We start from the raw sequence: 26,919 nt of genomic DNA, 5'->3' as shown, positions 1-26,919 counted from the left end.
TCAAAGCAGTGTACTTATTTATTAAACACCCAGAATACCAATTATATTTTATTATATATATTTCATTTGAAGTAAGAGTACTTCTTTGGTAAAGCTATTGGTGCTATACACAGGCTGCTGGTAAGAGAATATCCACACCAGATGGGAGTGGGTAGGCAGGTCGGTCTGGCATTTGTTTTCAGCTACACTAATATTCAGTAAGGTGCCATTCAAGAAACACGGTTTTCGTCATACTCCTATAATCACTACTAAGACATTTTTTTTCTTTTTTAAGATTTTTATCCATTTATTCATAAGAGACACACAGAGAGGCAGAGACACAGGCAGAGGGAGAAGCAGACTCCCTGCAGGGAGCCCGACGCAGGACTCAATCCTAGGACCCTGGGGTCACGCCCTGAGCCAAAGGTAGATGCTTAACCCCTGAGCCACCCAGGCGCCCACTAAGACAGGATCTAATGTAAAATCTCCAAATGCCCTTGTGAGATAAATGTGAATCTATAGGCATAACCTAGGTTGGAAATAAGGTCACACTTATCCACTAAATGGAGTGGGGACCCTGTTTATCCCTCTGCCAACCCTGCAGTCCAGGTGCATTGACCTGTGGAGACCACCAGCGCCCCAGTGCTGCTCAGGGCCTTCTTCTTTGTTAGGCATGGTGATGGGGGGCGGTTGGAGGGGGCAGTAGAGGGTGCCCGCGGCAGTGAACCTGGGTAAAGCCATTAAGCTCTTCCTTCCACACATCTTGCTCTTCCACTGAACACTTGATTCTCGGTCTGTGATGAGCTGTCCCCTCCCATCTTTGCATTCAACTCCCTCTCACAAAACACTTGGAGTCCAGATGGATTAGGAAAACTGCTCACAACTTCTGTAGCAATAGTAAATTCTGAGCAACAGCAGGCTTTCTGGTGACACTCAGAGCACTCACTGCACGTGCTTCCATTTTTCAAGTCGGTTTTCATCCCACAGCTTGTCATATAGTTACAGATTTGTAATAGCCTCCCTTAGTAGACCCAAGCATTAAGAAATGTTACCCACTATTTAATGGTATCTAAATTTCAAATTCCATCCCACTCTTTACAGGTAGATAAACAGACACAAAGACAAAGAGAACGGACTTGCCCATGGTCAGGAGTAAAACCTAAGTCTTGTAGCTCCTGATTTAGTGGGATATATGCTAAATTACACTGTCTCTTCAGCCCTGTAGGAACATAATCCTGGAACACTGTGTAAGCAGAATGGGCCCCAAATTACATTCTGACCAGAGAAATTAATTGGATAATTCATCAAGTGTGAAAATAACATTAAAATACTCTGCATAATTGATCGAGGACTTTCAAATAAATCCATTATAAAAAGCATCCCTTCAGGCAAGATAAATAAGATTAAAATTCAGCATAATAGATTTACAAGTTGAAAACTAGCTGAAAGTAAGGACCACAATCGCAGCTACAATTCAAATATCATAAGTTTCCCCAAAGAGTTTAAGATGACTCGACTGAAGCTAATTATCTCAGAGAAATTTTTAAAAGAGAAGCCAAACTTGAAGTCTCATTAAAATTAACATCTACTAAGTGATAAAGCAAATGTTACAAAATGTTACTTGTAGATTCTAGGTGGTGGTTGTTCATTATACAATTCATCCAACATTTCTGCATGTCTGTAAAATTTCTTAAAGAAAGTACTGGGGAGAAAGGCAAAACCAAACCAAACCAAACCCATCTATACCGTACCACCTAAAGCTTGCATGACAAATTACCAGAAATTGGGTCAGTTTTAACCAGTAATTTCACTCGCTGTTGATTACTAAACATGTGTGTACCCTGCGCCAGGCACTGTGCAGAAACAGTGAACAGAACACCAGGTGCCTCAGTTTATTCCTGTGTGGACTGGAGTAAAACTGTCATTATGTGCTCCTAAGACTGGCAGCACTTCTTTCTTGGAATACAGGAATCCATATGCTCTTCTCTCCCCTGGCACTTCAGCTTTTACCTTGAAATCCACCTGCAAGAGCCTTGGGATAAACACACTCGACCTGTAGAAGCAGGGAAGCTCACAGGAGGCTCTCAGAAGCCACGGCTGGGAAGCAGAGCACTGCGGCTGTGCCCTGGTGACTTCCCCAGGAGGACATTCAGAGCTAGCTGCAGGCCTGGAGGGAGCAGAAGAGTCGGCCTCTCCTTCCCCTCTAGTCCTGGAGGTAGAGCTAGTGTCCGACTGAGAAAGTACTTTCAGAGAGGGGGAAAAAAAAAAAAGAGCACCACATCTCCTCATGTACAAGATGCTTGCCCCATCTAGAATTTTTCAGTATTTCATAACTTAATGGTAACAATTTTGGGGAGGAAAAAGCTTTAAAATCAACATTAAAGGTGTAGGTGACATTTAGAGAAACAAGTAGGCATCTCTTTGCAAACGTATGAAGGCTGTAATTGAATATTACAATCTACAGAGGTCCATCTAATTTGATTTCATCAAATCAACCTTCTGGGAAAGTTGGGATACTGGGAATTTGCAAGTGTCCATTCCCCATTATACAATACAATGGTATCAACTGTGAAACTTACTATAGCTTATCGGGTGAATCTGGAAAATTTAGAAAAAAATGTGTATTTTGAACGAAAAATACAAAGGGCTACTGTTCATTTTTTTCACTTGTTTAAGGCATTGCACTGCTTAGGCTTTGTGGAAGTAGGCATCACAAAACACACCTAAGGGTATTGTATATAAACGATGAGCATAATTTGAGGCAGGCCAGAAAAAAAAAAAAAGAGCTAGAGTAACTGAATTGAAGTACAGTGCTTTCAAGTCTTAAGTTAGAAAAACCTCTCTACTAATTAAGAGTCTTTTCTGGTCACCAGAGATCTGAGGATTCCCTGGATAAAGGAATGACAAGCATTCTCCTCTTATTTAAGGAGAATGAATTCTAATTGCATGCATAATTCATAATTCCTAATTCGTGCTTAGTTTATCCTAAAGACTTACTGGTACAGAAACAGTAACGGAGAACAGAATTTTATACCTGTCACAAAAACTGTCAGATATCATCCAACATCTCTAGATTAGTCCATTATTAGAGGAAGAAGCTCGTCTTTCATTCTATTTCACTTGATTCGTCCCCACAGTAAGAGCTGAACCACACTGTGGTATAGCCTGGAGCTGTCACTGCAGAGCCGGCCAAAGGGCCATAAAAACTACCAACTACGAATCGACATCCTTGTTTTCCCACAGCAAAATACAGGATTTGTGGTCAGCTCCTTCCAACACTGGCTTGGACATCTCTGGGAAAAGAAACAATTTCGCTATGTTTGAGAATGATGTCAGAAGATCAACACGTTAAAAGGTTAATAAAATAAAAATGCGCAGCACAAACACTTGAAAGCCTGTTGAGTGAAACCAGCATGTTTGAGTACGGCAGATTTGAAAAATATGGGAGACCAGTTTTTCCATATCAGGCTTGATTCTGAGTTGAAGTTGTAGCAAAAGTTTCTATTTGGAATGACAGTTTGACCATCGTTACTTTTGTATTCACAGTGAATGACCAGTGTTAAGTTCCTAGTTTCTTACAAAATGCGAAATGTTTGGGGGTTTAAAAAAATTGCTTCTTTGAATTAGGATGAGACCCAGCTGATGGGAAACTACATTTGAAGTACAGTATGATGTCAGCAAAAAACAAGGTAGAACAATTTCCTACTGGCAAAATCCTTTAATAAGCATTGTCAATGCTCTGGTTAGGACTTAATTTCTTAAAACAGAATTTCACGGGTGGAGTGGGCCTTAGAAACATCTAAAGCAACTTCTTATTTTACAGATGAGAAACCTGAAGCTAGAAGTTGAGAGTAGGCAAAAAACTGTTTTGGTTTGGATTAAGTAGAGTTAGTAGAAAAACATTAAACTAACCAAAGCAGGAAATGACTGGCTTCAGTACCTAAAGCACAGCCATGCTTTTAATAGATATTTGACCAGGAAGCTTTTAAATAGCATTTCCTTTTTTGGTGGGGTTGAATGTTTTGTGGCAACATTTCTTTTTCCCTCTGATAAAATAGAGGTTTACTGCAGAAAATGTAAAACATATTAAGAAAGCGCAAAGAAGAAATCATCAAAAATAGTTCAGCGTATTTCCTTCAGGCTTTTTTCTATGCAGCAACAAAAAAGCCTACCATTTACTTTTTAAATGGAGCTCAACAATTATTCATTGAAAAACAATCAGTTAGCAGCAGCAGTGCAGGGCTCCCAACCTAGACGGTGGGGCTGCAAGGATTCTCAGGAGCTGGGTGGAAGGCACAGCAGCAGCTAGAGGACACCGACTTGCCAGGAAGTGAACTGGGAACCAGTGATGAGCAGGTGGCTGGAGTGGTAATTGTGCAGAACAGGATCTCTGCGTAACCTTTATTTTCGCTGTGTAACGTAAACCCATGAGAGCAGAGCAGGAGCCTAAATGTGGGGTAGAGAGGGAGGGCAGAGAGACAAGTAAAGGGAAAGGTCAAAGTGACACTTGCTGGGTCTGCCTGGAACCAAAACCCCTCTTCTCCACAGACAAGGTCTCTTGGCTTCCTCTTGAAATTAAGGCTCATCTTGGATGCTGGTCAGGGAGCTCTGATTCGGCCCCTCGAGAAAGATACAATTCCATCTCTCACGACCAGACAGCATTAAACAATCTTGAGTGAACAGCATAGCACGTGGGTCCTCTCAGATTCTTCTAAGAGCCTATATTAGCTGTGGGACTCCCTGAGAACACGATTTCACTATAATATTTAATGTCTATAGGCCTTAACAAATTAACGCCACAAAAATCACCCCTCCCTATTGGGAACCTTTAGCCACTTCCACACATTCCACATGACCCTCCTCAGCTACCTACTGTTGGACCAAAGCAACCTACTCAGGCTAAGTCCTGACACAACCACTAGGGCTTCCCACCTTGGTTTGATGACCTCTCATGTGTATCTCCAGTGACCTCCCAAATATTAGGAAATTCTGTTTTTAGGAAATCAGTTTTGTTCCATTTAACAACTACCAGAGAGTGTTTAAATGAGCTGAAAATTTCTGGCTCAGATAGCTCCTTTCACCACCGGGGAGGTGCCTTGTTGGCTGACTAGTTGAGACACATTTTTTACATTGGAGATTGTCCGTGTGCATCTCCTTATCCCACAAGCATTAAGCCACAGAGAACATATGTAAAGCTGTGGAATTCACTCTGCACCAAATGGACAAAAAGGGATGTATAGTATAATACTGGGCAGTTGGTACCCACATTGTTCTCAGCATTCTCAACTCTGGAGAAGATGCTACTTGTAGCCTCAAGGAAATACGTAAGCCAGATAGAATAAAATACTTAAACAAGAAGACAGAGTGTTTACACTAAATAAGTAAGGTAATATTTAGGGTTTAAACTAGTTTCTGAACATCCTTAGTAAACACCCTGGGGCAGGGGGATTGGAGTGAATGAGAATTTAAGCTTTCCAAGGATTAAGGCTCAAATCCTCTGAAATCCATACAAGGTCAAATAAAATGAGAACTCAGCTCCAGAATAATAATTCTCGCTGGCACCAGCACGAGGCAGTAGTGATTCTCAAGTTTAATATATTACATATAATATAAAAATAAGCTGAAGTTTTAAGGAATGTCCATTATTATTATTTCTAAAGGTTTGAGCTTTACTAGTCCAACCATGGGCTTTTTGACAATAAAACACACTGGAGCAAAAGCCCATGGAAGTACAACAAAGAGGTATACTAAATGACAAAAGAGCTGCTGCAATATGCCACAGGCACTTCGGTTTTTGAAAAAGCAGAGAACATGTAGATTCCCAAGAAAAACTGGTTCAGAGATTTGTAACAGGAAGAAGGGGTAAGTGATCTATTAACATTCACTGGTGAGGACTATATTTTTCCCACTTCTTTTTTGGTTTGCATACTACTGAGAACAAGGCAAGGAAAGACACTGCTTTCTCCAGACTTTTTTTTTTTTTTTTTTTTTGAACAAACGCAGGGATGCTATATCCCTGAATCAGTACTTCGTGGCTGAAAACCTTCCCTCCGGGGACTGCCCATATCGAAGCGGGTAGAGACCTCACAGCGTACTAATAAAGTATCATCCTTAATGAAGGTTCTTTGTCTTAGGGCTTCCAGATGCATAAAAGTCACGTAGCCAAAACCTTTTGGGTTCCGTGGGATCGTGGGTCTCTGGAAGGCAAGCAGCTCTGGTTTGGCATCCATTATCTCTTCATGGTTTTGCCTGACGGGCGCTTCAGATTGATCAAGAATCGCAAGGCGTATTGTACCCTGGAAGGGCCAGGGGAGGTGGCTATCATACTCTCCTTGCATGGTGTGGACAAAGAGGGATATATAATTAGCACAGCGCTGAGCAGTTGGTAACTGGAGGTGCAGGCGCATGCACAGTTTGTACCCAGGCTTCCCTGTGTAGAATCCAGGGCTGTGAATGACAACAGGTTTCTCTTCTTCCTGAGATTTCAGATGCATCCCGAAGTTGCCGATCTTCCAGATGTAGATCCCGTTGCACTGCTGTGCTTCTATTTCAGCAACTTTGTCCTCAAGGGTTCGAATATTTCTTTTGAGCTCACTTACATGCATGCTCTGAGTTTCCATTTTAGCAGTTAGCTCTCGGATTTGATGGTCTTGTCTTACAAGACGACCCTCTAACTGCTGAATGGTTTCTTGGAAATTCTGAACCTCTGGGTGACACGTGCTGGAAACCCGGGACACCGAGGAAGAATCATACGGCGGCACATCACGCTGAGGTACAGGAGCTAAAGCAAGGCTTAAACTCTGAACAGCCTGCCCCAACATTCTCATGTGTGACTGGGTATTCTCCTGTAGGTGGCGTGCCAAGTGATTCCTCTGCATCTAAAAATCAAGCACAAGCCTTAGGTTGAACTAGAGACTGTGAGGACCAGGAAAGGGACCCTGACAAGCCAAAGTAAAGGTTTTTAAGTCATGTCATCATTTCCCTCAATCCCCTACGACCTTTGGTCTTCATCAACTTCTTGATCCGATGAGATGATCTTGTCTCTTCACTCACTGAAAAAGTAAGGCTATGTGCTAAATACTCTCACCCTTCACTCAAAACCTCTCTCCCACCTATAAAAGTATTGGGATCTACACTCATCCTTTTCTTTTGACTCAGAGAGGACTCTCTGCTTGTCCAACATTAGTGCCTCACCTGGGCTCTCAGTGACACCCACCTTCTCAAGACCTCAGAGGTTTTGCCCAGTTATATCGCTTCTCCTTTATCTTCATAAACCTAAACCCTTTTCCCTCAGAATACATTATAACTTTCCTATTGAAAAAAAAAAAGTCACCTCTCAATTGATCTCGTCTCTTTTTAGTTAATCCCATTTTCTCCTTCTTCCTTTTACAACTGAGAGTACTCCATCTGTACTGTCTCCAATTCATTTGTTTTACAAAACTACTGCAAAGTATAATCTTTCATATCTTCACACTCATGTCATCAAGAACATTCTGTTACATGAAAAAATATTTATGATATAACTTTTATTACAAAAGTAAGTCATGTACATTACTGAAAAACAGAAAATGCAGATGACCAAAGAAAATGAGTTACCTATGATCTCATCTAATACCATTAAACATTTTGATACATTTCCTTCAAGTCTTTTTCTCCATGCATACAATACAGAATCTTTCCATAAAATGTAATTGGTATTACATACCATTTCTTCACGTTATTCTTAAAATTACTAAATGCATGATTATAAAAAAAAAAAGTCACATAAAAAAGCATAATGTGAAAGAAAGCAAAAGTGTAGCTGCCCTCTCCAGAAAGAATGACTTATCATTAATAGCCACTGATCTCTGGGGTGCCTGGGCAGTACAGTCAATCGGCCAACTCTTGGTTTCAGCTCAAGTCATGACCTCAGGGTTGTGAGACTGAGCCCCATGGTCTGCTAGGCTCTGTGCTCAGCAGGGAGTCTGCTTAAGACTCACCCCTCTGCCTCTCCCCCTGCACGTGCTTGCTCTCTCCTCAAATTTATAAATAAATCTTTAAAAAAATAACCATCAATCTCAAATATTTGACACAACTGATCAGTAGTCTTGAACTAATTTTGGAAAGCATAACAATACCACCGTTTCTTGCCTGGTTCACCAGTTTCTAATACGGTCTACTCGACTCCTTTGATGGTCTGCTTCTCCTTCCTGTACACTCACGCTATATGATCTCAATCGCATCTACCATTATCATCATGAACTACCTTCCCCAAATCAATATTCTGACTCAATTTCTCTTTGGAGCTCAAAACTCATATACAGTGCATGTCAGCCATATTCCCTTCCACTGGTATTCTTGACTCCACTATAGAACAGAATTTTCTTTGATATTCCAGAATTAAAAGAAAAAAACTCAACTTACCTTTACATGGCAACCAAAGGTACTGAATGTGCATGGAATTGGGGCTGTAGGACAGTCTAGATCATAATGATTAGGCATCTGAAACCAAAACAAAGGTTGAAAAATGGTTCTCCTTGCATATCATGTTCTAGTTTAATGAGACCACATTTGAAATAAAGATTTAAAAAAAAAAAAAAGATTTACATTGCATCAAAACAAAATCATATCTATGGATGCTTTTGCACAGTGCAGAGTTGAGTAGTTACAACAAAAACCAGGTAGCCTACAAAGATGAAAATAGTATTTACTTCCAAGTCACAGAGAAAGGAAAGGGCAACATCTCAGATCATCCCCCTAAATCGCTCAAAGTTCCAGAAAATGTTTCTATTGCTAGGAACTAACCCCCTCTAGTGGCATTTTAGAGAAAAGCACCTTACGATGGCAACTACAACTGCAAACTCCAGACTCTCACTGTGGTCCAGGCCATTTAATAGGGACCAGTTAACTGAGGTATGCAGTTAACTGGCTGCAGCCATTATTTCCCTCATGTTTGGCTCTCATAAATCTTACTTTCTTTTAACCAGGGCATGTTTTGGTTACTATGAGGAGATGCAGATGTTAGAAGGTATTTTAAGCACGTTAATAAAAGTTCTAAAGAAAGTTTCAGCCTTTGATTAGGGGACTCTAAAACATATTCTTTGAGGTGAGATCCATTTATGCAGAATCACATTCTTTGAAAGTGGTGCCAAATGCCCCTTAGAAATTTTGTTTGCCTGTATTCATAGATACTTCAAGCAGACAGCCAATTCTTCATTTTGCAATATCTGTAACAGCGGTCTGCAGAATTTTTTTTGTAAACGAACAGATAATAAGTATTTTCAGCTTTGTGGGTCTTATAGTCTCTGTCACAAGTATTCAACTTTTACCATTGTAGTACACTAGCCATATACAACAGACAGACTTGTGGGCATAGCTGTGTCCTATAAAATGTATTTACACAAACAAGCAGTGGGCCAGAATGGCTGGTGGGCTAGCCTGCTGATTCCAGATCTAGAATATCAACTTTCTTATCAGAGAACAGTGCGCAAGTTAGGGGCACAGCCAAGATCAAAACCTAGATTTTTCTCTTAACCTAGGGTTTTTTCCTATTTATTTTATTTTTGTTGGGTCTAATATATGATACATGGTTTCCTCTAAATATTAAAGCAGAGCAAAAAAGAAAACTAAGGTGAGACTTCATAAGCAGAAAGAAGTTTAACACCTTTAAATTAAGGTTCTGTTTTGGGGAAAAAAACCTAAAAGACTCTGTTAAAAGACACATGGAAAAATTTAGTCAAGTGACAGGTTTTGCTTGCTGCTACTTATTAAGGTAATCAATTATGATCTTTGGGTTTGCAGATTTCATGGGTATATAAATATTTAGTGACTAATATTCATATTTTGTGGGTAAACTCCCCAAATGTCAAAAGATAGCCATCAGGTGGAATTTTCCTTTCTCTATTAGTACAAATGTACAGTATTCTGTTATAACTACTACTTCTGATGATGCCCACTAACGACCTACAGCACAAATGAACAGGTGCTACTAATGTTGGAAATCTCAAAATGTTCCCACATGTCTCAGGGGCTACAGCTACAAATAATGCTCTGCTACTGAACAGACCTGCTTTTCTTGTTCATTGTTCTCTCACTTTCAGCTGATCTTTGGACACTAAAAATCCCTGTTCCACAGTGTGCAAAATATGTATTTCTTCTTTAAATGGAGATTTTTTTGGATTACTCACATAAACATGGATATTATGTTAATGTACAAATTTTAAGTATTTAGGCTGAATATTTTGTTCTTTCCGAAAGTACTATATTAATTTATGTGAAAACTTTTCAGTTTTACTACTACTTCAACCTGTATTCATTTTGCTTTATTGATTTAAATTCTCAATTAAAAACCTAACTCATTTCTTTAATCTATTGATGAAAATATTAATTTATGGAAGGGAATCATTATACCTGTTCTCTGATGAGCATGGTATTGCAGTATTCACAGATGACATTTGCCAAAGGACAGTTCTGGTCATGGATCTAAATTTATTAGAAAAATATTTTAAAAAAGCATTAGGAAATCTGAAAAAGTAAGAACAATCTATTTTTATAAAAAATAATTCACCATTAAAAAAATTAAGGACCTCAATCTGTATGAAACAGTAATGTAAGAATACTGTACAAAGGTCATTTTGTCTCCAAAGGGAGCCAGTATAATAAAGATTCATCTCGCTTTCTTGCTCTTTGAAAGAACACGAGTAGTATGTTAGAAAATCTTTAAAATTACTTTTAAACTGAGGCAGAGCATCTGCCACTAGTTTGCACAAAATTTACCAATAATATAATTCTGCAAAGGCTCTCTTCTGAAAATTTCTAGCAGCACCATGACAACTTGATTCAAACTCTTACCAGGACGGTTAAAAGAACATATTATTAGGGCAAGAGGCTTTGGTACCCAGGTTCTCATATGCCCCAGGAAGGTGAGCTTTGTGTTCCAGAATACAATGAACTTAGTTAATATGCTGAGAAGTAATTAAGCTTCCAGGTTAAGTCCACTTAACTTCATGAAATTTAGGAAGACATCAATTTACTCTAATTATGCCTCAGACTTCTCTACATGTTTAGCAAGTTAGCTAACTTCTTTTCGTAATTCATTAACTTAATGAATATGCTTGACCTTCTAAGAAAGTAGAGAAAATTACCAATATGAATTTGTAAGAAATAAAGTTTAAAGAAATCTTAATTATAAAAAAAACCCATAAATTATAGGTAGATGATTTTAATAAAGAGGACATAGGATAGGAATCCTGGACTACATCTTAGTGCTAGCCTTGCCACTGACTGTATTAACATAAAATTAACCTCTCTGCATCTCAGTTTCTGAGTGGAAAACTGCTCTATCATTATGATGTGGTCAAGCACCGTGATGTTTCTTTTTACAAGTAAAAGTGTTAATTGAACTATTACCTATGTAGAGAAAAGTGATTTTATCACATGGGTACAGCTCAATAAATTATCACCATAGGAACATACTCCGTGGTATTTAATTTATCCTCTGTAAAAGTTTTAACCACCCATTTTCCTTTTCAAAGAGGAAAGTGTAAGTCTGATAAAGTAATCATTCTACTTGGCTCCAATCCAAAATTGGTCATTAAAATATCACAGAGAAAAGGGGATCAGTATATGTCCTTCCTAGAAGCTTGTGTTACTTGCAGATCTACTACAGTGGTTAAGTAGTATAAACAATGTTTTCTAAGAAAGATATACAAGTATAAACCCAAAATTTACTTACCAAAATGGTTTACTGAACCGTCTTTCTTAAAAATCAATCTTCCCACCACTGGTAATATTGACTCAGATTTGGAGTAATATCCTCTTTTATACCCTCAAATGTACATTAAAAATCTTTCTGAAAGTAGTAGTGAAATTAATAAATCCAGGTTAGTACATACCTCTTTATCTTCGAATGCCATCAATGCAGCACAGTTCATGCAAGAAACCTGTCTCCTCGGGCACTCCTTGAGAATGTGAATATTAAGTTGGCATTTTTGGAAGGTACGTTGGCACTGGAGACAATTCATGAGAGCAAACTCACAGTGTAATTGGTGATCCTATAATAAGGAAAAAGTAACTGATCAGGATTTGCCAATCCTTATGAAATTTTCTAAAATAATCTAAGAATGTACTAAAAATCTATGAATGTACCTTCTATATAGATCTGGCTACTGAACCTGCTTTGTCTAGCACACACCATATGAAGGTCTTACTAAATTTATTTTTAATTTATTTTTAAAGATTTTATTTATTTTAGAGAGAGAAAGAAAGCAAGCAGAGATGGACAAGCGAGGAGAAAGTGAGGAGAGGGACGGACAAGCCTAACTTCACACTGAGCGCAGAGCCTGACATGGGGCTGGATCCCTCGACCCTGAGATCATGACCTGAGCCGAAATCAAGAGTTGGATGCTTAATGGACTGAGCCACCCAGGTGCTCCTCATTGAATTTAAATAATGGTTGTGAATAACAAGTTTATACAAAGAATGTGAATTCTCAGGTTCATGTATCCAGTTAGGGAAAGAAGTCAGATTTTCTGATTATCAATTTAGTACTGTGTCAAAAGGAGCATTCCTTCTTTAAAAGGAGATAAAGGTGGGCATGTTGCAAATACATTTTAAACACTAAATTTCAAATAGAACATGACCAATATTTAACTTCTTGTAAAACCAAGCTAAGAATTGTTTTATTTCATTTAAAAGCAATGCTTTTATCTGATTGCTTCAGCTAATCTCAAGCTGTAGGAGGACTCCATTTGGCTCATAATAAAATGTTTGATTTATAAAAAGAGGAAAAAAAGCATGGCTAGGACACTAAGATGATAGAATTTGTTGCTTATTTCAAGATGAGAGAAACAAAATTAAAAGGTTAACATATGACCTTTATATTTGAAATGCTCCTCTGTTTTATTGCAGATAATGTTCAACTAAAAAACTTACACTTGTAGCAGAATACTGACATCCTTCTTCTTATTAATTACTGGGGCAAAGTCAGAGTATATATGGAATAAGAAATTTATGGTTTCTACTCATATTTATATTCAATTATGAAAGAACTGGCATTAGTTCAGCAAGAATTTATTAACCAGTTATTATATGCTAGGCATACATAGGACACAGCAAAGTGCCTGTCCTCTGGGAACTGCCACGCATATATGCTAACTGCTAGAAAATAATTTTAATACCTCAAGATGCCTAAGTTCCATTTTGTGCAAACAACCTTCATTTGGACACTTCACCATCAGAGAAAGAATCTCCCGTTTTGCAAAATTGTCAGGAAACAGTTGATTTTCCAGGAGTATTTCATTGTCAACTGGGCATTTGTGACCTGCATCCCTAAAAAAAAGAAGATACATACATTTAGTAGATTTAAACAAAAATTAACGCTAGAAAACACAAACTTTATAATTCATCACATATAAGTTCTCCATTGATTATTTCCTATGGAAAATAATTTAACACATTTTATTGCATATCACCAAAATAAACGGTTCTCTTGTGGACAGTCTAATGAGTGTTCTTTACTGAAATGAATACAACTAGCACTATTTGGTAATCTATCAAAAACTATGTGGCATTTTAGATTTGGGGATAGATTTAAAGCAAAAAATGAGAAAACGGAATAGAATCATATTTTGATTGGCATGAAATGAAAAGTTAAGGGTGAGAATTTTGGCAGTCTGGCAGGCCTCTCTCCTGTTAGCAGCTGTACAACACACTAGTGAAACGGAACTAGATGTGCTGCTCATGGGCCAACAGCGTGTCTGTAGTGTGCGGCTCACTCATTAAGTAAAAATTAAACCAATTAGCACCCTACGTGGCCACATTTTTAGGCTTACTCTGAACAGTCATTACAATACTCTGGTCCACAGGCAACAGAAGGTTTCCTTTGTGTTTAAGGTACAGAGTAGGGGATCCCTGGGTGGCTCAGTGGTTTGGTGCCTGCCTTTGGCCCAGGGCGTGATCCTGGAGCCCCGGGATCGAGTCCCGCATCGGGCTCCCCGCCTGGAGCTTGCTTCTCCCTCTGCCTGTGTCTCTGCCTCTCTTTCTCTCTGTCTATCATGAATAAATAAATAAAATCTTTTTTAAAAAAAGGTACAGAGTAGTAGGTAGTTAGAGCACTTCTATGTCCTGATTCCCAGTGATTTATTTCAATATCTTATAATGGAAAAACCATCCCCAGGAAGGTTGGTTATCTGTCACTCCCCTTTAACTTTCTGAGATGTCTCAATCTTCACTGACAAAATGCGGCAGGTCAGGTAGGCTACTCAATCACTCAAATATTTGTTGAACACGCCCTATGTGTGAACGAGCAGTGCTAATTGCTCTTGCAGGTGGAAAGCTGCTACAAAATGGGGTGTGCTGTTAAAGGTCTTAGAACTAACAGAGGTGGGAGACATGGTCCTTATGAGGCCTCAAACACTTTCTAAGAAGCACAGAAATAGATGCCCAAACCTAAGTGATGGATAACTGAGAGAAAATACAAACAGCCTTACAGAGTAAACTGGAAACCACTCTCCACAGCATTAGCAATCACTGCAAAAGAAAATGGAGGGATCCCTGGGTGGCTCAGCGGTTTAGCGCCTGCCTTTGGCCCAGGGCGCAATCCTGGAGTCCCGGGATCGAGTCCCATATCGGGCTCCCGGCATGGAGCCTGCTTCTCCCTCCTCCTGTGTCTTTGCCTCTCTCTCTCTCTCTATATATATATGTCTATCATAAATAAATAAATCTTTAAAAAAAAATGGAATGGAACTGCAATACATTTCAATGCCCTGAATGACTAGAACAGATGAAAAAGTCCAGAGCTGTTCCTTTAAGAGCTTCAGAGTTAAAGTTAAGTGGTCATTTCTAACTTAGAGGGAGACAGGAAAAAAAAAAAAAAAAGGCTCAGACTTCCTTCTGTGGGTTTTACTTCCTTTTCAGACCATTGTCCCACTACTTGCATGAACTTTGCTATTAAAAAACTGCTGAAGATTAGCTACCTTCCTGGGATGTGTGACACTTGGTAAAATACTATCTATTTTTACCTACAGGAAAACCAACAATCCATTTTTATCGCCTATACAACTATATGAACAAAAATCATTATAAACAACAACAAAAACCGAGCCTTTAACATCACTCTCACGTACATTCTAAACCAGTGGTCTCAACCAGGACAATTCTGCTGCCCATGGGACATTTGGCAACGTCTGGAGACACTCTGGCTGTCAGAGTTAGGGAGCGGGGGATACCACGGCATCCATGAGCAGAGGCCAGGAATGTTACTAAATCACCCCAAAATAATTTCCCACAATAAAAAATTATCTGGCCCCAAATGCCATGTGAAGAGGGTGAGAAAACCTACTCTCCACAGATCTTACCAATTCAACAAAGGGCAACACATTTTTTCCCAAGAACTGACACAAGTTACATGTTCCCTTACAACTTAAACCAAGTTCCAAGTATGGAAGTGGTTACCCTAAATTCAAGTTTCATACTAACATTAATTCAAAAGCTCAAAGAGAAAAACTTGTAAGACTAAGCCAGCTTAACTGACTTAAGAATGATTTTATCAATATAACTATTTATTGAAAAACATAAAATCCCCTCCAATTCTTCATTATTTTTGTTCTGTATGGAACCCCTCAGTCATCCAAAAATATTCCTATTTCTGAATTATAGTAAAATGTAACTATTTCTTAGGAGATGAATTTGAATCACTTGTGGAAATCCCATCTACCTTCATTTGGTTAAAGCAACCATGATTTACTGAGCACCAACTGTGTGTCAGGCACTTAGGAAACATCAGCAGTAAAAGAGATCTCAATCTCTGCTCTCAAAGGAGCTTATCCTCCAGTTAAACAAGAGGACAATAAACAAATTATCTGGTATTTCAGAAGATGAAAAGTGCTAAGGAAGAAAGATAAGTAGCTTCAGGGAGGCTGGGAGTGGGGAGGAGGTAGGCATGCTAGGGTATAAATAGGGTAGCTCGGTTACCGATGAGGTGAGAGCCACACTGGGGGAAGAAAGAGTATGAGCTAAGTAATTAGCTGAAGTAAGAGTATTCCGAACAGGGAGAACAGTTAAAGCCAATTCCCCAGGGCAAGAGCACAGCTGACAGGTTCAAGAAACAGCAGAATGAACTGGTGGAAGGAAGGGGAGTGTAGTAAGAGGTGGTCAGAAAACAGACTATGAGCCTATCATGCAGGGCCTTTCAAGGACCTTGGCTTTTATTCTCAGATGACCTGCTGCAATGTTCTGAGCAGAGATGACATCATCTTCCTTATTTTACTAGGTTGTACTGAAAACAGTCTGGAAAAAGGAAGGCAAGGATAGAAGCCAGAGGCCTGTGAGGGCTGACAGTGATTCAGATGGCAGCAGTAGTGGAGGCAGCAAGGAGGGATTCGATTTTGGATAGATTATGAAGGTAGAGCCATCCACTAATATTTTCTTTAAAAATACTAATTATTTTAATACATCATATGTTAATTTAAATTAAATTAAAAAAAAAAGACCTACAAGAAAAAAGAAAAACTATTGGTTGCTTATTTTACAGTTGTCCATAGACACCAGGTAACAGAATTTAACATGGCTAAATTAAGAATAACTGATACACTTAAGAGTCAACACTTTTTGTATTGCTAAGATTATCAGATTCCAGCAGCAGCAGCATCAAAGGGAAATTTTTTCCAAAGATTTTATTTTTAAGTAATCTCTATTCCCAACATGGGGCTCAAATCCACAACCCTGAGATCAAGAGCTGCACACTGCTCCGACTGAACCAGCTGGGCGCCCCTAAGGCACATTTATCCTATATCATCTTCTTACAGCATAGAGACATCCCCTAGTCTGTAACAGAACTGCTCTAAGTAGAAATAGCTAATTCACCTGTTTATTTGAGGGCCAGGACAGGACAAAATAGAGTTACCTTTGATACAGTTCTTATGCTCAGGTACCTTACTTTTCCTCCCCAAGAGTTATTTGAGAGAGAGAGAAACGAACAAACACATGTGAGCAGGGGACAGAGGCCTTGAGTCTTTAGCAGACTCTGCACTGAGTGCAGACCCTGCCTTGGAGCTCGATCTCATGACCCTGAGATAACCGCCTGAGTCGAGACCGAGTCGAAAGCTCAACTGAATGCGCTATCCAAACGCCCCGCTCACCTACCTTATTGATTTGATGATGCAAGCTTTGCAGAACCTATGGCCACACGGTGTTTGCACTGCTTCCCGTAATGCCATCAAGCAGATGGGGCACTCATACTTGCTTTCCAGGGGTGGGTCAAACTCCACATCATACCCCTGGATCTCTTCCATAAAAGAGCTGGAGAGGTTCCCCGTGCTGGTGGTTCCACTCACACTGTCATCTTTCACTGCGGCGCTACAGGAGCTGGCCATGGCAGGACAGCAGTCGCTTTCAGACTGGCTGGATCCACAGCTGTTTTCACAGTTTAGCAGACTCATAGTAACGTGCTTATCAATTGCTCTGTAGAAATAGAGAAAAAAATGCCTTACCATACACACACACACGTCACTTATCTATGTAAGTTACTTTTTAGTTGATATACATTAGCTATGTTGGCATTATTTACAGGAGACTTTTTTAAAGTTCTTTAAGCTTTGCTTCATGGCTATGATCTTTTGAATTAAGCAGTTCATGATCTAGGAGAAAGACTGTAAGATTAAAAGAAGAAAAGTACCTCAACTGTAACACTTAGTTATATCATAATTATCTGCTTAACGTGTCTGTTTCCTGTGACTGAAGTCAAGAATTTTTGTATTTTCAGTACTTAGTGCAAATTTTTCTCATGTAACAGGTGCTCGTTAAGCATGTGCGGAGGAACTGAATTATGCTACTGAGGTTCCTTCAAGTATAAGGTATGACCAGCAAGCGGTGCAAGGAAGAGCAATGCACAGGGAATCAGGTGATCACACGCAAGTACTAAATGTGTGATTTGGGGCAACCTAACAATATGGATCTTGGTTTCATCTTTTAGATTTAAAATCCTACAAGTACTTCTAAATGTTCAGTGTGGGGATTTCTACGATGTAGAAAGAATGGAATTGAAAAAATATATATGTGTATATGTCCTTTTGCCTTCAGTCAGGTCAAGTGATTATGTCTCATTATTAATGACTGGAAAACCACGTGAAGTTTCATTTGCCTATGGAAAACTATTGCTTTCATGGGTAGGTGGGATGCCTTCAAATTCTAAACTGTTACAGTATTTATGAATTAGAAGCTAATGTCTAAAAGCAATTCATAGCCTATGTAACCAAGTCTCTGCTGCAGATTAATTACACCTGAGGAAAACCTTAATATGTTCCAGATACAGTTCCAGAAACAGAATGTAAGCTTCTGGTCAGTATGCTAGACATTTATCCCCCGGCCTGTCTCATTTTCATATGAAAATCCTGGCTGCCACTACACCAAAGAGTGGGTTAAGACAGTAACCCTGTATCTTTTACTTCCATACTTTCTTCTTTTACAGATACCTTTTTCTTCTCAAAAAGATCCACAAAGGATGAGGCACTGCTCTGGCTGAAGAGGCAGTATGTGAAGTGGTAAAGAAGTCAGATGCTGGAATTTGATGGTAGGGGTTTAATTCTTTTCTCCATCATTTGGTGTAGGACCCAGAAGAGTTATGTAACCTTCTCTGCTTCAGTTTCCTCATCTATAAATAGGGATAGTAACAGTACCCACCTCAGAATTACTGAGGATTAAATGTATTAGTTTGTGCAAAGCACTCAGAACTGCACCCGGAAGAATGCGTTATTATGATGTGCAGCTCTATATAGTAATTCAACAATTTTGTCGTCCCATTTTATGAAAGTGGAAACTACGGAGCATAAAAGGGTTAAGTAAACTTGCTGGAAATGGGAGGCAAAACCTGAAGTGTTCCCTTCTGGAACTGATACAAAGTAACCACAGACCAATTCCCTATCATTTAAAAAAAAATCCTAATGTTCTACCCAATCACTGTGAAGAATTCAGTCAGGGCCTTCTCACTATGTGAGCTGCTTTACAACAATATCCCCTAAGCCTCATTCCATGTTTTGGTTCAACTGCTCCTGGTTTGCAAACATTTTGGTGTGTACAATAGACTTTTACCAACCGCTACTTCAGTGATTCACTGGCTTTTACTTCTATTATTTTTGAACTTTTGACAAAGCACTCCCTTAACTAAACATTGTGGAATGTAACCACTGATAACGTATTCAGACTAAACAAATGAATAAATATTGTCATAAATTATGGCTTAAGCCCACATATCAGTATCTGGGTGTATATATTATAATCCAAAGAGGACACCGTTACATATCTTAGGGAAGGAGGGGGAGCATGGTGCTGCCCAAAAATGTGCTCCTCTAGCATCAACAGAAAGGGTCTAAAGGTCTAAGCTAAGGAAATCAACAAGGTATGTGAATCAGTCAAAATATTTTTTTAAGATTTCATTTATTCATGAGAGAGAGAGACAGAGAGAGAGAGAGAGAGAGAGAGGCAGAGACACAGGCAGAGGGAGAAGCAGGCTCCACGCAGGGAGCCCAACGTGGGACTTGATCCCAGGACCCCAGGATCACGCCCTGGGCCGAAGGCAGGTGCTAAACTGCCAAGCCACCCAGGGGTCCCCTGAATCAGTCAATTTTAAGTCAACAGAACATTCATTCACGGCAAAACACAGTACTCCTTTAGAGTAAGTTGATATAAAACAAAATACTGAGAAAGTACCTTTAACCTGCTACTAACTTTAGAAACAACTATTCACCCAAATCTATTCCTGAAATGCAAAGACTTGTAAACATGCTGCAACCGCCAAGAAGAGCTGCAAAAAGGTCAATTGTTAGGTCTTAACAATCTGAATACGGGGCGGCCAGGTGGCTCAGTGGTTTAGCACCTTCAGCCCAGGGCGTGACCCCGGGGTCCCGGGTCCAGTCCCGCGTTGGGCTCCCTGCATGGAGGCTGCTTCTCCCTCTGCCTGTGTCTCTGCCTCTCTCATGAATAAATAAATTAAAAAAAAAATACAAATACAAATTCAAGAGGCGTTGCACTTCCGAGGCAGTTTTCCTCCAGAAGGCAGGGACCTGAACACCTTGTTTTACCATGGAGGCGGCCCCCACCGGGTGGGCATCACACACCCGAGCCCGTCACAGCAAGGCCCCGGCCTCTCCAGTTCTGGAACCGGAGAAGCACCTGGGTCGGCGCGGCCTGCAAGTCTGCTCCCCAGGCGGCGGGCGACAGGTGCCCCAACCGAGCACATTCCTTCCTTGAAGTCACCAGTAGGCCTCCCCCCACCTCCCACCCTGTCCAACCTCAAAAATCAGAAAAACCCTCTTCTATCTTCCCATTAACGTATATATGCCGGGGGTCGGGTTCACACGGACAGGCTCCGGTTTTCCTTACCAGTTTTTCTCGTTTCTACCCACCCCCCCGCCCCCGGGGGCAGCGAGACGCCCGTAAACCTGTTCTCCCGAAAAAGCACGCGAATCCTATAGCGCACACTGGAGCTGCTGATACTTTAGGTGCTTTCTGTTCACATTCAAGACGCTCCTAAGTCTCAACACCCGGAGTTCCCCTAGAGCCAGATACTAGGAACAGCTTTATCAACCCGGCGTCTGGAACAATCTCTACGACTGCCGAATGCAGGGGCGGGGGAGGAAACATTCATGTCATCTGAACCCTTAAAAACACACACACACACACACACACACACACACACACACACACACAACTTGCTGCCTGGGACCTCTACCGAGTTCAACGGGGAACCCAAAAATAGCATGACAGTGACAGGGAGCGATGGGAGCTTACAAGGTTTGGGGTCTGTTTTGTCTTAAAGGCCGGTAAAGTCCAGGAGGCAATTCAGGGAGGGAAGGGCTAAGGACGAGGGGGGCTGGTAATCGCTGGAAGATGGGGGGAAGGGAGGGGGTCCCCGCAGGCAGGGGGAGCAGGGGGGAGGGGAGGGGGGAGGTCCTCACGGGCTGAGGAGCAGAGGGGAGGGGGTCCCCGCAGGCGGCGGGAGCGGAGGTGACGGGCGGGGGGGGGGGGCAAGGTCCCCGCAGGCAGGGGGCAGGGGTGAGAGAAGGGGTGAGGTCCCCGCAGGCAGGGGGAGCAGGGGGGAGGGGAGGTCCCCTGCAGGCAGCGGGAGCAGAGGGGAGGGGGGAGGTCCCGCAGGCGGGGGGTGGGGGGTGGGGGCAGGAGTGAGTGTTGGGGGAGGTCCCCACGGGCAGGGGGCAGGGGGCAGGGGGTCACGGAAGGTCCCCGCGGGGAGGGAGGCAAGGGACAGGGGGGAAGGGAGGGGTGAGGTCCCCGCGGGCAGGGGTGAGGGGAGGGGGCAGGGGTGAGGGGAGGGGGAGGTTCCTGCCGCGGGGGGGGGGGGGGGAGCAGAGGTGAGGGGGGCGGTCCCCGCGGGCAGGGGACAGGGGGGAAGGGAGGGGTGAGGTCCCTGCAGGCAGGGGGAGCAGAGGTAAGAGGGGAGGTCCCCGCGGGCAGGGGTGAGGTCCCCGGAGCGGGGGTGAGGGCGGAGGTCAGATCCCTGGTGCCGGGGGCAGAGGTGAGGGGAGGGGGGAGGTCCCCGCGGGCAGAGATGAAGGGAGGAGGAAGGTCCCCCCCCGGGGGCAGGGGTGAGGGCGCGGGGCCGGGGTGGGGGGGGGCGCCCCGCCGGGCGCACGCGGGGAGGGGACGAGGCCGCGGCCGGGGAGACGCGGGGCGAGGACTCACCGCTCGTCACGGCTCGGCTCCGCGGGGCAGCTCACGGGGAGCGCGGCGGCCCGGACGCCAAGCGCCGCCCCCCCGGCCGCTCCAGCCGCGACCCCGGGCCGCCCGGAGCCCGAGCCGCAGCCGCGGACGCCCGACTTCCGCCTTCCGCGCGCGGCCCGGCGGCGAGGGGCGGGGTCGCGGGGCGGAGCCGGAGCGGCGGGCGGGGCGCGGGCGCCCCCTGGCGGCGGTCCTCCACGGGCCGCGGAGCCTGCGCACTGGGGCGGCGGGGGCGCACTGGGGCGATTCCCGACGATGCGCAGCGGCTGGGGGCGGGGGCCGGGGTGCAGGGGTGCAGGCGTGCGGGGTGCGGGGGGCGCCTCTGCGATAGCCTCCCTATCCAGGCCGGGGGAGCTGGGTGAGGCCACCTGGCCTCCGCGGGTTCCGAAGTCCCTCCGCAGCTCCGCCCTCCCGGCCACGGAAGGCCCCGGGGACTGAGAACCCCTGCAAGGGAGCCAAGCCTGTGGGTCACACATTGCGGTGAAAGCCCTGCCAGTGACACCATCCTCTTCTCTGTCGCCGGCCTGAGAAAGCCCTCGTGCGCGTCAGCGCAGGCACTTGCAGGAGAGCCACCCAGGGTTTTCATCCATCTCTGGGAAAGCGGCTTACGCTCGCCTCCAAGGGGAGGTCTTGGGGGGCAGCGGCCACACTTTTTTGAAATCACTTGTAAGGGACACGTGGGCGGGGAGGAAGATGCCGGCTAAGGTGGGGAGCGGGGGCGGGCGAGAGCAGAGGGGCAGGCCAGGGCTAGGTCACGCAGGGTCCTGTGATCCATGCAAAGGTGTCGTATGAGGAGGGAGGACGTGTGATGTCATGCATGGGAATCCCTCCGGCTGCTGCGCGGAGAATAAAGACCAGGAAGGGGGCAGCGGTTCAGCGCCGCCTGCGACCCAGGGCGTGACCTTGGAGACCCGGGATAGAGTCCCACGTCGGGCTCCCTGCATGGAGCCTGCTTCTCCCTCTGCCTGTGTCTCTGCCTCTCTCTCTGTGTCTCTCATGAATACATAAATAAAATCTTAAAAAAAAAAAAAAAAAAAAGACAAGGATGGAAGCAAGGGCAAAGGGTAAAAAAAAGAAGATTGCAGTGGGTCCGGGCAAGATGCTGACTTGAACTGGTGGGTACCAGTGGATGTGATTTGAAGTAGGCAGATTCTGAAATGCGTTTTAGCGGGGAGAGCCCCATGTCATAGGACTGGCTGACTGGGTGTGGCCTGGTGATTCCAAGGACTGTGATATGTTTTTTTAAAGATTTTATTTGTTTGAGCCTGAGTGAGAGGGCATGTGTGCACCAGTGACAGAGAAAGGCGGAGGGAAAGAAAGAAGCAGGCTCCCCGCTGAGCTGGGAGGCCCGCTCAGGGCTCAGTCCCAGGACCTCCAGGGTCATGACCCGAGCCAAAGGCTGATGCTTCACTGACTGAGCCACCCAGTGGTCCCAGGTCTCTGATGTTTTTGATGAGCAACTGGGTGTGTGGAGAATGAGAGACGACCAGGTTGGGAGAGAAGAGAATCAGGAGTTCTTTGTTCTATCTGCTGAGGCTTGACTTGCTTACTAGTGTACATTTAGGGACATTTAGTAAATTGCAAAAGTAAGGCCTCTGAGGCTCAAGGGAGAGATCAGCCCTGGAGCTGCAAATTTGTGAGCCACAGCCATACAACTGTTTGGAATCACCTAAATGATATCACCTGGGGAGACTGTACTAAGGGAAGAGATGCAATGTGGTATCTGCAGTGTGGACAAAAGCACCTTAGAGTCAGAATCTTTCTCATGCCAGGGGCAGGAAGGGCGAGACAACAGATATGTGAATCTTCAATAAAATTACAGATCAAGAAGGAGTGAGTCAATCAGAAGAATAGGAATTAGATGTGATGGAGTGTAGAAAAAGATCAGAGATCCAGTGTGGCATTCCCCATGTACATTCTGTTTGGGGGAGGAAGTGCCCTGGATCAAGCTCTCCCCTAGTCTTTTATTTTCCAAGACAGGAATTTTGGAAATGGCCTTATGTCATTAATCTGTGACATCCCTGGGTGGCTCAGTGGTTTGGCTCCTGCCTTCAGCCCACGGTGGGATCCTGGAGTCCCGGGATTGAGTCCCATGTCAGGCTCCCTGCATGGGGCCTGCTTCTCCCTCTGCCTGTGTCTCTGCCTCTGTGTGTGTGTGTGTGTGTCTCGTGAATAAATAAATAAAATCTTAAAAAAGAAAAATCTTTGAGTTGTAGAAGCAACGGCTACCAGGGGCCAAACAGCCAACGGAACACATGAAGGAATGTTATCCAATAGAAGATTCTGGCCTCGGAATATACTTCGAGTTTAGTAAGTTTCAGGACAGCCCTCATCAATTCTTTCTCCCTGTCCCCCCACCCCCATTCCACCAAAATTCCAGAGCAGGGATAGGAGGAGGTAATGAGGAGTGAAAGTGGGCAGCAGGGAGCTCAGAGAGAAGGCCAGTGAGGTGTATGGACGAGTAGATGTGTAGGGGAAGGCTCCGGGGGTAACTTCAGACAGTAATAACAGGTTTGGGGGCTATGCACTTGACTCAGGCTACTGTCCAGGTTGAGAGCAGACTCTGAGCCATTAGGAGGCAGAAGTTTAGTTTTGAATCTGCTTTGCAGTTTCTAGAAGTTCCCAAAATTGTCTATGGCAGGGGGGCCTGGCTGGCCCATTCAGAGAAGTGCAAGACTCTTGACCTCAGGGTTTTGAGTTCAAGCTCTGAGTCAGGTGTAGAGATTACTAAGAAAAGTAAATGTACTTTAAAAAATGGTCTAGGGCAATGAATTTTCTTTGGTAAAGCCAGTCTACTAGCAAGAACTAAAAATAACTTGCCCTCCTCCACCCTCTTCCCAAATCCCAGTCCCAAACCTAAACTTTTCATGGGTACATTCATTTTTCCTGCTCTTGGAGAAAGGAGGGGATCTCTCTCTCTCTCTCTCTCTCATTTCATTTGGGAGAATGGGGGATGGTGGGTGCATGTCCAATGCACTGGGGCCGGTTTTTCCCTTGTTCACCACTTCTCATCAAGCAATGTTGAAATGATAAGTTGACCCAATTTACTGCTTTCCTTAAGGGAAATAAAGTACCAGCCAGAGGAGGTGAGTATCTGATATATTTGGGAGTTGTATTTTTATTGTAAATGAATTGCTTTTTGTCTGATGTGTGTATATTTGTTTTTTTGTGAGCTGTATCAATGTATAGGCACACTGGGAATAAAAAAAAAATCAGTTTTTGAACTGACAGGGCTAAGGGTCAGGATAATTAATCAGGATAAAATAATACCCTATGTCTTGGTGCATTCTCTCTGGATATATTTTAAAAAATTACCATCAAGAAAAATCACCCAAAAGTTGAAATAAGGCAAAAAGAAGGCTAGTATCCATTCAGTGTCATTTGAAAAACACGTTTGCCTAATAATTCTTTAATTATCCATCGGAGAATTTGCCTATGTTTGACTTTGCTCTTTATTGTTTGATTAGAAAGCAGACACTGACGTTACATGGTAACTTACAGATTTCTGTCCAGTTAGAAAAATAACCGCAGAGGTTAATGCACAACAGGGTTCTAACAGATTTTGTATCTAGCAACCCCATAAGTTCATTTCAGCATTCTTTTGACCGACTCTATACAATCTCTGCTTCTCCAAGTCTTCTCTGAACCGGCTTTGTCAACTTAATAATTCCCCTTAATTGATTGAATAAAATCTTAAATATAGAGCGGGCCGGATGGCTCAGTGGTTTAGTGCTGCCTTCAGCCCAGGGTGTGGTCCTAGAGACCCAGGATCGAGTCCCACATCGGGCTCCCCGCATGGAGCCTGCTTCTCCCTCCGCCTGTGTCTCTGCCTCTCTCTCTCTCTCTGTGTCTCTCATAAATAAATAAATAAAATATTTTTTAAAAATCTTAAATATGTGTTCATTCTATATCTGGTAGTCTTGTGTATAGTTTTTTGAAAATCATACTTTAACGTTATGACATTCCTATTCGACTCTGCTTCTTTCCAGTGTTTACAAATGCAATGAATTGCTCAGTCGGATTTGTTTTTTAAGATTTTATTTATTTATTCACGAGAGACACAGAGAAGCAGAGGGAGAAGCAGGCTCCACACAAGGAGCCTGATGTGGGATCAGATCCCGGGACCCCGCTATTACAGGAACATGCCCTGGGCGAAAGGCAGGCGCTAAACCGCTGAGCCACCAGGGATCCCTGGATTTTTGCATGTTCCATGGCTACCCATTTTAATGGGATAATGTCGAACCCAATCTTAGGACTTCAGGATTCTTATAGAAAACTTTATCCCTGGGTGGCTCAGCGGTTTAGCGCCTGCCTTTGGCCCAGGGCGCGGTCCTGCAGTCCTGGGATCAAGTCCTGCGTCGGGCTCCCGGCATGGAGCCTGCTTCTCCCTCCTCCTGTGTCTCTGCCTCTCTCTCTCTCTCTTTCTCTCTCTATCATAAATAAATAAATAAATCTTAAAAAAAAAGATAGAAAAAGAAAACTTTACTCATGGTTCTGTAATCCAAAACCAAAAATGTATATATAAGCTTTTGGCTTATCTGAAATTTGGACTATATAGAGGCTTATCATTTAGCAAGTCTGAGTTCAAAAGCCTGATTTGTGTAAGTTCCTACAGATGCTAGATGCGAAGAAGTTCACACCAGCAGTGGAGAGCAGAGTACCTGAGGCAGAACAATAACAAGCATCCCGAACTGTGGCTTGAGCTTGCTTGCTGGAAAGAAGAGGACAACTATTTCCAGTGTTCCTGATTAAAATTTATAATATAATTTTCCAAAAAGGCAATTAAATAAGCAATGATTAGTTTCTTTGAATTGCCCACAATGTAGTTGAAATAATGCCTTTTATGCAACAGAATTATTTTCAGCAATTGTGTCTTTTCACTGCAAATGTATTTCAGATACAGTATGAGTCAAATAGTCTTTTGTGGAACCAGGCTGAGGAACTAGTCCCAATTTATAACATTGCTTTTATAGAAAACATGTATTTGGTTCCAAACAACCAAATAAAAATGCTTCGGGGAGAATATGCAGTTCTTTTATAGATTGGGAACAGCCTACAATGAGGTTTATTATGATGATAAAATTAAGCAAAATTAAAAGCTGTTTTACTAAAAGGGAATAAAGAGAAAGTGTGTGTGTGTTTTGTTAATGCTGTCACACCTTTTGGTTTTTTTAATAACACAAAGTAGGACATATTCCAGGTTCCTGAAGCCTTTGCCCATGTTTGCCTTTT

General features: G+C 42.9%; 1 protein-coding gene and 1 long non-coding RNA gene across 3 annotated transcripts; one reads left to right on the top strand and one right to left on the bottom strand.

Annotated features, from left to right (window-relative positions):
- On the bottom strand, positions 1 to 21,811 carry TRAF6 (TNF receptor associated factor 6). Of its 2 annotated transcripts, XM_049096342.1 has the most exons (8): positions 21,652 to 21,810; positions 18,429 to 18,607; positions 17,101 to 17,418; positions 13,137 to 13,287; positions 11,853 to 12,011; positions 10,369 to 10,440; positions 8,383 to 8,460; positions 1 to 6,857 (listed from the first exon to the last, which is right to left on the bottom strand). In XM_049096342.1, exons 3-8 carry the CDS (start codon positions 17,394 to 17,396, stop codon positions 5,988 to 5,990), a joined length of 1,626 nt encoding a protein of 541 aa, XP_048952299.1. In that variant the 5' UTR covers positions 17,397 to 17,418; positions 18,429 to 18,607; positions 21,652 to 21,810; the 3' UTR covers positions 1 to 5,987. The 2 variants fall into 2 exon arrangements, with proteins under 2 accessions (XP_048952299.1, XP_025308283.3); XM_025452498.3 differs by lacking the exon at positions 18,429 to 18,607 and having other exon boundaries at positions 21,652 to 21,811.
- On the top strand, positions 20,553 to 26,809 carry LOC112663496 (uncharacterized). The gene is made up of 3 exons (XR_003139296.3): positions 20,553 to 20,745; positions 23,904 to 23,997; positions 26,303 to 26,809. It is a non-coding gene; the product is annotated as an uncharacterized LOC112663496 (long non-coding RNA).
- Positions 26,810 to 26,919: the final 110 nt, after the last annotated feature.

Source organism: Canis lupus, chromosome 18 (genome assembly GCF_003254725.2).
Source record: "Canis lupus dingo isolate Sandy chromosome 18, ASM325472v2, whole genome shotgun sequence".
NCBI classification, from domain to species: domain Eukaryota; kingdom Metazoa; phylum Chordata; class Mammalia; order Carnivora; family Canidae; genus Canis; species Canis lupus.
This window is presented reverse-complemented; position numbering and strand designations above follow the sequence as displayed.